This window comes from Tachysurus vachellii, chromosome 2 (assembly GCF_030014155.1).
Source record: "Tachysurus vachellii isolate PV-2020 chromosome 2, HZAU_Pvac_v1, whole genome shotgun sequence".
Taxonomy (NCBI): domain Eukaryota; kingdom Metazoa; phylum Chordata; class Actinopteri; order Siluriformes; family Bagridae; genus Tachysurus; species Tachysurus vachellii.
Window position 1 is genome coordinate 39,133,276 of NC_083461.1, and position 10,185 is coordinate 39,143,460.

General features: G+C 45.4%; 1 protein-coding gene across 2 annotated transcripts in view; it reads right to left on the minus strand.

The window, feature by feature from the left end:
• fat1a (FAT atypical cadherin 1a) overlaps positions 1-10,185 on the minus strand; it is a 73,035-nt gene that overhangs the window by 2,299 nt on the left and 60,551 nt on the right. For both annotated transcript variants that reach the window (XM_060864656.1, XM_060864655.1), the window contains exons 14-26: positions 9,666-10,049; positions 9,362-9,576; positions 9,121-9,258; positions 8,780-8,923; positions 7,971-8,168; positions 6,302-7,109; positions 6,076-6,207; positions 5,821-5,978; positions 4,327-4,771; positions 4,010-4,163; positions 3,286-3,396; positions 2,527-3,158; positions 2,275-2,412 (exon numbers count right to left, since the gene is read on the minus strand). In XM_060864656.1, the coding sequence (XP_060720639.1) occupies positions 2,275-2,412; positions 2,527-3,158; positions 3,286-3,396; positions 4,010-4,163; positions 4,327-4,771; positions 5,821-5,978; positions 6,076-6,207; positions 6,302-7,109; positions 7,971-8,168; positions 8,780-8,923; positions 9,121-9,258; positions 9,362-9,576; positions 9,666-10,049 (3,657 nt within the window). The remainder of the gene's footprint in view (positions 1-2,274; positions 2,413-2,526; positions 3,159-3,285; positions 3,397-4,009; positions 4,164-4,326; positions 4,772-5,820; positions 5,979-6,075; positions 6,208-6,301; positions 7,110-7,970; positions 8,169-8,779; positions 8,924-9,120; positions 9,259-9,361; positions 9,577-9,665; positions 10,050-10,185) is intronic.

Here is a 10,185-nt window from a genome sequence, read left to right on the forward strand (position 1 = left end):
ATATATATATGAGCAGGACTAGTCTCTAGGACCACAGGCGTGCCGTTTGCTTCATCCGATGTGTCTCAGATGTTGTCGTATTTTTGACTGAGCACGAAAAAAAAGTGCAATATATTTGTAATCGAATAATACCTCGGCGCAATATCGCTAATCAAATGTGAAGCCTTTTTATTGATGAGACACGGCGGATTGAATCAACACAGCATCCATGCATCTGTTTAATCTCCCACACAACACTACACTCATGGAGAATCAAACACACGGTACCTGGTGTCTCCACCGAGCCAGCCGCCGAGCTGACCAGGTGGATTACAGTCACTATGGAGGCTTCAGGGAAGGGAAGGAATAGGACGAAGGGATGGATGGATGGATGGATGGAGGAAGGGAGCAGATGAGAGAGAGCGTAATGTTAGTGTGAGGAACATGGAGAGTTAAGAGAACTACAATGACATGATGACGATGACACCGTGACCCTCGACCTTCCCCCCCATCCAGGACGCTATTTCCTTTCCTGACGCTTTCGGACCGACGTATCTGAGACTTAACTGATAGCGAGTGGTAAGAGATAGGGAGGAATGTTTGTATTGTGTGTTGTTTTTGTAAAATGGAGGAAGACATCACTAGAGAAGGGGATGGTGAGGACTTGGACTACTTGGACTAATGTTGCATTCAATGTATTTCAGTAGTCGAGGCGGTAGAGCTTGGTACAGTATGACACACTTTTTAGCCATTGTTTGTTCAGTTTAGGTGAGTGCAGCAATGTTGTGGAAATAAAACATTATAATGGTATCTTCAACAGAATGGAAACTCTTTAAAATGCTACTTGGTTTAAAATTTGGTGAAACAATGGCGTGACCCATATCTCTAGTCTAAAGACCCTTCCCAACCTCCCAGGGACATGGCAGGAAGGACACCATGTGACTACAATCTACACGCTCTGATGAAGCACTAAAATTCACAGAGCTGTGTCTTTACAGGCCTGAGTCTGGTTCCTATCTGCACCAGGTTCTAGATGTATCATGGTGGAGTTGTGACAAAGAACAAAGACTCGATGCTTTTAGGTTGATGGTGACATACATCGGTGGTACTGATGGTTCCACTGACATTGACAGTACGGTGCGATACGAGCAGAAGGAAGGAGTGGAATTAGGGAATTCTCAAGGATAAAAAAGGGAAAGTCTATTCGGTCCCAAGTGGGAACAGGAATTCGTTTGGGAAGACCAAAATAAAAAAAGAAATTGAAATTATTTAAAATTGTACCACTGAGGACTTCAACTATCCGTGGCAGCTTGGGGTAAAAAATATGCATAAAAAAGTGAAACAGACAAATCAAATCAAATCAAATCAAATGTCTACAAAAAAAGCAGTAGACAAATTAACCAAATAATCACAAAGTCAAACATTTTATGGAAAATTAGCTTCTTTTTTATGCCCTGAGAATTACACCAGGCCTTTTTGTGAGCCGATCCCTTCCTTCTCTGGGTCACCATGTTTGACTTACGAGTTTAGCTAAAACCTCGCCCTGCGTCTTTGGTGTGGTTTGATCCAAATGGGTGCTATAGTTCCAAAGCAGCGAGTTAAAGAGGAAAGAGAAACATAACACAACAACATGACCCTCAAACCCTTAACTCAAGGTTACAAAAAAGCGAAAGGAAGAAAGAAAGAACGAGGTTGGTTAGTATTCATGCTAATGCTAACAACACTACGGTGCTTTGATGGAAATGATAAAACTGTAGATCACAAAAGAAGTTCAGTTTGCCATAAACATGCAAGTGCAAATACAATCTTTTGGGTTACAAATATGGTTAACAGCAAAAAAGCACACAAAGCTAACGTACTAGCCCACAAGGTACGCTACATATTAACTGGCCAATATAGAACTCATTAATTATATAATTCACTAGAAAATGCTAACACCATGAATGACAATGCAGGCAAATTAGCATTTAGTCATGGTCACATTTTCCATCTGAAATGGTTGAAGATATATCCTAGGTAGTCAGCTTTGTGTAAGCTAGCCTCTTTTTGGTAAAGTATTTGTATGATTTAACTTCATTTAAATATATATAAATATTAAGATTTTATACATAAGAACTATGCTCAAAAATTAGCAAGAGATTTAGGTATGCATATAGAACAGTTAAATTTACTCAAGATCTAAAGCTTCTGCTAATTATTAAACCGTTAAGGAGGATATACATCAGCTCATGATTGATGCAAATGATGCTAACTGCTAAACAATCCAGTATCAGTTAGCACAAAACACACACATACCGTTGTCGTCACAGGACTCGGACTGAAAAGAGCTGAGCGACTGCACCTCAGACATGCTGCCCCGGGCATTATAAGTGTGACACGTGCCGTCCTCCACTGCCTTCTTACTGAAACACGGGTCCAGATCTACAACTTTAGCTGCAAGTAAACAAGAAAAAATGCACAGGATGAGCATGCAGCTACTTTAATTAGGCAATTTAATAAAAAGAAACAATAAGGAAAATGGAAATAGAATGTCAGTTCTGCCCTTACCGTCGTAATCATAGTCCCAGCTGGGTTTCTGAATTGAGTCGCTGTCTGAGGCAGAGTTGGAAGGTGGTGGTGGGGGCAGGTTCGGGGCTACACTACAAACAGCAACAGCCTTGCGGTGCCCATGGCCTACAGGGTCAGGGTTGAATGTGCTGAACTCTGTGTGCTCAGGGACCGTCGAGCCTTCAAATGAGCTGCGGTCCAGGTTATTCCGAGAGTCACTCGGCACGCTGGGAGTGTACGAGATGGGTCGCACAGGCACTTGGGGTGGCACGTCAGAGTAGACGTTCCTGCCCAACTTGGAGTCGTAATATGGACGCTGCAGGAAGGATGACAGGTGCTTGTCATCTTCAGGTGACTGGGGCTTGGCACGTCGGCATACACGCTTACGGATCACGACAAATAGCAGAGCCATGACGAAGATGACTGCAACAAAGACAGCAATGCCGATGACCTCTTCCAGCCCAATGTTCCAGGATGTAGAGACCACATGGTTGCTGATCTGGGCATATTGCTCACAGTGGTGACCTCCATAGCCAAGTGAGCAGTTGCAGTTGTATGAGCCATACGTGTTCTGGCATTGGCCACCGTTGGTGCATGGGTTTTTCAAGCACTCGTCCACATCGCTCAGGCACCTGGCCATGCATACAGACATTTAGTCAATGTATACAGCAGACATACCAATACAAATGATGTCTTGTTCTACTACTGAAAATACCTGCAAAATCAACGACAGGAGAAAAGTCCCTGTTTACCACATACCTGTCTCCTTGGAAGCCAGGCTCGCACTCGCACACCGGGCCATCTAGGCTGCCAATGCACCGGCCATTGTTCTTGCAGGGGTTCTCTGTGCAGTACGGACCAAGCTGACACCTGTCACACATCCAAGACAACTTTAAAGCACAAGCAAGTGCGGGAACTATCATGCCAACTTGTTAAATCCTACGTGTCAGATCACTAACCATGCATTACCCAACTAGAACTTTTGCAAATTCAGATTTATCAGAAATTTCAAACTACAACTCAGAGACACAATGTTCATTTCAGGTCAAATTTATAATAAGCTCAACAGTCATTTATTTTATCGCAGGAGAGTTCCCTGCTGTCCCACATCAAGCTGGCGACATGGTCTAATCTGCCCACGTAGGCCACATGGTCATATAATGGCAATTGGCTGAAATCTCTGATCCAGCCAAAGATGAAATGAATGAGAATGCTTGTACCAAGAATTGTTTGCTATCTCGCTCTATAGACTCTTGTAGTAGAGAAGTCCTACAAACATCACAAAAGATCACAGGGGAAGTCTTTTGTTTTGGACAGAGTCCCTCTTTAAGGAGTTCTGTGGGACACCCACTCTCGCTCACTCCCAGAAGAATCCTAACCAGTCCCAGCTGCTGCATTATCAGTTACTATACAAAAACAAAAACAACTACGGAGCCTATAAAACTACATTTTACATAAAATGTGTATGTTCTTGGTCTCTTACCACTGGCCGGAGTACTGGCCTCGGCACTGGCAGTAGAAGTCATCTCCACGTGGCACACAGGTTCCGCCATAAAGACAGGGATTAGATGAGCAGGGACTAATGCTAACCTCACAGTGGCTGCCCATAAACATACTGCTGCACTTACAGAAATAACCTACAACAAAAACAGAGCAAAAAGTGTGGACATTAGTATTAGTAAACCGGAAGGAATTAGTTTTGTTAGATGGGTTTTGTTGTCACAAACATTGCAAAACTATATACACTTTGACATAACTAGCTAGCCAGCCTTAGTACTATTAGTGCCCCAGACCCTGTACCTCCATTGGGCAGCTCAGTGCAGGTTCCCCCATTGGCACAGGGCTCGCTGTTGCAGCTTGATACCCGAGGAGGTGGGTTACAGCCTGGCACAGCTTCCACGAGATCCTCCAGAACTGAGTGGGTGCTACGAGGCTGTGGTCTCAGTGGCAGTTCACGTCCATTCAACACAACCTCCTGCAGGCAGCCCCTCAGACCATTGGCCACACCTGTCTGCCACACATGCCCACCGAAGAAGACGCTGGTGTCGAGGTTGAGTGTGCGAAGGTTGCCCTGTGCTTTGCCTGAGGCAGTGTGGGTTCGGTCAAGTACCAGACGAGCATAGTTGCCATCCACCTCGAGCAAAACTGTGTGCCATTCACCATCATTCACTAACGGGCTGTGGATTGACACGACACCAGGCCCACTGCCACAGTCAAACTTGTACTGCAGACGTCCATTCACAATCTACACACACACACACACACACACACACACACACACACAAAATGATATCCAGGTTAAAATATAATTCCTTTCATTTAATACATCCAATACACAACTGAAGGTATGCACAGATACTGCTGCAAGTTTGAGCCATCAAATACTGTATGATTCACCAATTACAATCGTTACCATGTCAACACCACTAAAATGTCTTTTCAGTTGTACAGCTGCTTATTGACACAGTGCTAACTAATTAGCTAAGCTTAAGATCCGTAACCAGTTGAGCCACCACTGCCCCTAAGTTCTCGACCCAGCAATATTTTAGCCCAATAGCCAAAATAATGTTTATAATGTGTTGTATTAAAAAAAAACAGTAGCAAGTTTGATAGTAAATTGTCTAACTTTAGTCTTTAATATGGCACAAAAAGTGTGTTTAAAACCTTTCACAGGCTAAATAACGTATGATGCAAGATGTGTGTGTGTGTGTGTGGTTGAGTAGGGGGGGTTATAATATTCTCATAGGCTAAATGTAGCATAGTGTAGCTGTGTGTGTGTAAGGCAAAAATAGCATGATGCTGTAATGAGGATAGAATAGCTGATAAGAGTCTACATCTCTCTCTCTCTCTCTCTTTCTCTCTCTCTCTCTCTCTCTCTCTCTCTCTGTGCTGGAAAGGAATCTGTGAGAAACCTCTCTCTCTCGCCCTCTCACACCACCAAAATAACCTGCTCTCTGTGTTCTGTTGAGACCCCTGAGGCGGCCATATAGAAGAAACGATGGGAAGAGTGTGGGAGAAATGGGAGAAGTGAAAGTGGCAGACGTGAGAGAATGAAGAGAGATTGGAGGTTTTCCTACATGCTTTGTGGGAAAACGGGCTGTATTGATGCTACACCAAATGACTGATGTTTATTGTTGCGTATAGTTTTAATAAAAAAGAGGCCTCTGTCTTTTACATTCAGTAAAGAAGGTGCAGCCTTTTCACTAATCGCTATGAGAAGGATCAAATGAAGTTGTGGCCACTTTGTCCTTTAAGGAGGTGTGTGTGTGTGTGTGTGTGTGTGTGTGTGTTCACCTCCAGGATGCTGTAATCAGTACCCTTGGCGTACATAATAGTAGCATGGTCAGAGAATGTACGCAGCCTGAGAGAGAGATTCATCTCTTCCTTATTGTCATTCTCCATCAGCCTGTAGCGCACGTAGCCGTTCCCGGTCAATGTCAGAGCGCGAGCTTCTAAAATGCACACAGATACACACTCAGTTATAATGATGTGTATTAGATTTATTTATACAGTGAATTATGCCGAGGTGTTGTGAGAGAATGTCCTTACCAGAACATTGTCCGTGTTTCTCGTCTGAACATATGCAGCTGAATGTGGTGTGTGTCGAGTCTTCTACACACTCCGTACCCTCGGGACACGGGTTCCCTACACATAGCTTGCTCAGCTCAGAGCACTCAGCACCTTCAAACATGGACAAAATATAAATCAAATCGATGCAAATACTAACTTACAGTGTATTAATATGCAACCAGAGGAAGTGCAGAATGTGTGTTACCGCGGCAGAGGCAGTCAGCGGTCCTTGTGTGGCGCGGAGTGACGAAGCTGAGCCTCGCTGTGCTGTACGTTGCCATAGCACCAGTCACCAAGGTCACCGTTTCCTGGCAGTGACGAGCTGGACAGTCCAAACGAGGGCAAAGTTTGTTGCCAACACGAACAATCTTCACTCCTGTTATCTCCTCAATAGTGCTAGCGGAGGCATTCAGCTTCCTTAGCACCACTTCCTGCGCCTGCTCCGGACTTCCTGTCTTGTCAAGCGCAAGAAGCACTTCCAGATCGCTGTGATCAGGCTGCAGGCTGACAAGCTGCACGTCGCTGCGCCGTACGCCCGCTGTGTTACGCAACGCCCGAGCGAAATTGCGCCAATGCTCACCAATGAATTCTTCCGGTGCGATGTTGCCCAGGCGGATGCTCACGAGATTGACGAGTGCAGGGGCGGGGCGTACATGCACGGTGACACGCGCCCACGTTGTGAAGCGACCGTCTGTTACAGTGGCGTTGAGCGAGTAGCGACCGGAGTCAAGGGCACCCAGAGCCACAAGTCGTCCATCAGCAGGTGAGACGGAGAAGAGGGCGGAATTGTCTGAAGGGGCGGGATCAGGGCTGATGCCATAGGTAAGAGTGTCATGTACATCATGGTCAGTGGCATGGATTTTCCCTAGCACTCCACCTCCCACGTACTCAGCAGTTGTCGTGGTGACAAAAACGTCAAGCGGAAGGATGACCGGAGGGTGGATGCTCTCTTCGATCAGACGAACAAACACCATGGCGGAGGAGGAGAGCGGCGGCCGGCCGGAGTCGGACACCTGAAACACAGAGACGATTCCAGAGTTGATCAATGACTCAGAGTCACCACTGAGTCGATTACAAGGTAAATGAATTGACACTTGACTTTAGTCACTGGAAAAGGTTTTGATTCAGAATCACTTGAGTCTTTAAGGGAAATAATATCCAAAGAAGACAAGAGAGAGACAGAGAGAGACTCAGAAGCTCCACTGAGTCACAGAAGAAATGAAACCTTTCTGAAAAATGAACCATAATTTAGAATAACTCATTTCTCACCAATCCCCTTTTTATGAGTGATTGACAAACCGATTGTTTACTAAGACAGCAACACTTTTAAGAGTTGAGTGTAAACTTTTAACATTTGATGAACAGATCTTGTTTAAGCAGGAAATCATCGGCGGTGTGAAGTCGGTCTGAGGTTCGCTCGTTCTCACACACCTGTCTGAGCTCCTAGTGAGAATTCCATCACGGTTAGTGTTTATCGCAGCTTTCTGCTGCCAGTACAGACGTTTATCAAGCTTTACTTTTGTGTGTAAACTGGGAGGGAGACTGTTCAGGACGTGGAGAAGCAGCTGAAGCTTTAGCAGCAGTAATTGTCTTTGAGGTGGATCATTACAGCGCTCTTGGCAGCAGCAGCAGAGGAACACATCAATATCACGGCACACTGAGGAAACGGAGTGTTTGTGTGTTTGTGTGGGCAGCTTTGAACACCTCGATACACACTTTGCTTTAAAGCATTCTCAGAATTCTGACTGAATGCCTTTAATGAGGTATTCGTTTTATTCAGTTTTATAGACAATCACCAATAATGCTGAAATTATGGGCTGGACGAATAAAAAAGGAATAAATATGTGATTAATATCCTGCTGTTTCTGTCCCACCTGAATCTCCAAGACGTAGTTGTCCTTGTTGTGGCGACTCAGCATGCCGATGGACACCAGCGCTCCCTGAGACGTGATGTCAAACGCGTGATCCTCGTTACCGCTGACGATGGAGAAGGAAAACGGCGGCCCGTTGTGTGAGGCGTCCCGGTCCGATACGCTCAGCTGGAGGACACTGGTTCCGACCGGACGGTTCTCCTAGAGATGAAACACACACTGTGATTCACATACAGAATCTACACACACTTATTTATTAGTATTTTTGTTTTATTTTCAGATTTTACAGGTGAATATCAGAGTAAGTGAAGTAACAGGAGTGGGGTTTAAGGGTCTATGACCAAATTCAGGTACAATGTAGGTTCATTGATTTGTTGAGACAAAAGATTGTGAATTACATGCTGAGTAATTTACAGACAGAACGAGAAAGCGGCTCGCTGCTCGTTAAGGTTTTAATCCGGAACCAGCTCTGAGTAATTAAAGAGATAAATCAAACATTTCAGTCAATCGAATTAGAAAAGAAGGTCTGAGGTTCGACACGAGTCACGTACAAAGGTAAAGGATTCAATATAGCAAATAAATTACAAGGGGGGGGCAGAGAGAGAGAAAGAGATAGAGAGAGAGAGAGAGAGAGAGAGAGAGAATTCAGATTCACAACTGAATCACTTAAAGGACAAACAAATCATTTCATGAATCCTAAATAAGACTCTGTAAGTGTTAGACATTATGAACAGACATTGTAAGTGTTAGTTCCTCAAATGTTCTTCTATGTGATGTGCTGTGTGTGTGTGTGTGTGTGTGTGTGTATATACCTGGATGATGAGTGTGTAGTTGCTCTGAGAGAACACAGGTGGGTTGTCGTTGATGTCGGATACGTCAATGTTGATTTTGGTGGTGCTAAAATGAGCTGGACTCCCGTTATCAGATGCCCTGATGCTCAGAGTATAACCAGACACCTACACACACACACACACACACACACACACACACACACACACACACACACACACACACACACACACACAGAGTTTAAGACTATAGTACGTTAAAAAAAAATTGTGATGATGGCTGGTGTTTGGCTGATCAAAGGCATGTATGTATGTGTGTGTGCGTGTGTGTGTGTGTGTGTGTGTGTGTGTGTGTGTGTGCGTACCTTCTCTCTGTCCAGATGCCGTGCGACCTTCACCTCTCCCTTCAAAGGGTCGATGGAGAAAGGGCTTCCTTGGTTGCCACTGATGATGGAGTAACGCACCTGGTTATTGGAAGGACCATCTGCATCTTCAGCCATGACCTACACACACACACACACACACACACACAGTTTAGTACACCTTGTTAGCATTAAGCGCTAATCTTTAGATGGTCATGTTACCTGTGAGGGGGCGGAGACTCACCGTAAGCACCGCCTTGCCCGGTTCGATTTCTTCGCTCACCACGGCTGCGTAAACTGACTGGCTGAACACAGGACTGTTATCGTTTACGTCCGTCACATTGATACTGACAACAGCCCTGTCGTTTAGAGACGGCGTTTCTCCGTCTGTCGCCTCCACCGTCAGAGAGAACTCGCGGGACAGCTCGTAATCCAGCGGCGTGATCACAAAAATGACACCTGCACAGGCAAGAACCCAAGTCATTGTAACGTCTAGATGAAGCTGGAGTAAAGCTTTTCACAGTGCAGTAAGAACCTGTATGTTTTACCTGTGTGTGTGTCCATGCTGAACGCGCCCTTCTCATTCCCATCCACGATGGCGTACGAGATCTGAGCTTCTGCATCACGATTAGCCGCGTGTACACGCAGCACCTGTGTTCCCGCGGCAATGTCCTCTGGGATGGTGGCGACGTAATCGTGGCGCTGGAAGACAGGAGGGTCATCATTCAGGTCCAGTACGGACACGGTGACGGAGCAGACGGTGGAGAGGGGGCGGGGCCAGCCCCGGTCCGTAGCACGGGCTCGAAGAGTGTACGAGGGGTGGAGCTCACGGTTGAGGGGTGTGGCCAAGCGAAGAACGCCAGAGTGCTCGTCGATGGAGAAAGCTTCGTCGGCCGAATCCAACAGAGAGTAGACGAGCTCACCGTTAGAGCCTGCGGAGACACAAAGGACAAAAACGCTCAAAGAAAAGCAAACAGAAAAATTCCAACATTTTTTCACAAAGTTACTTTTCTATAACGTGATTCCTGACGTTTTTTAGTACCACAATGAAACATTTTTATATTTATA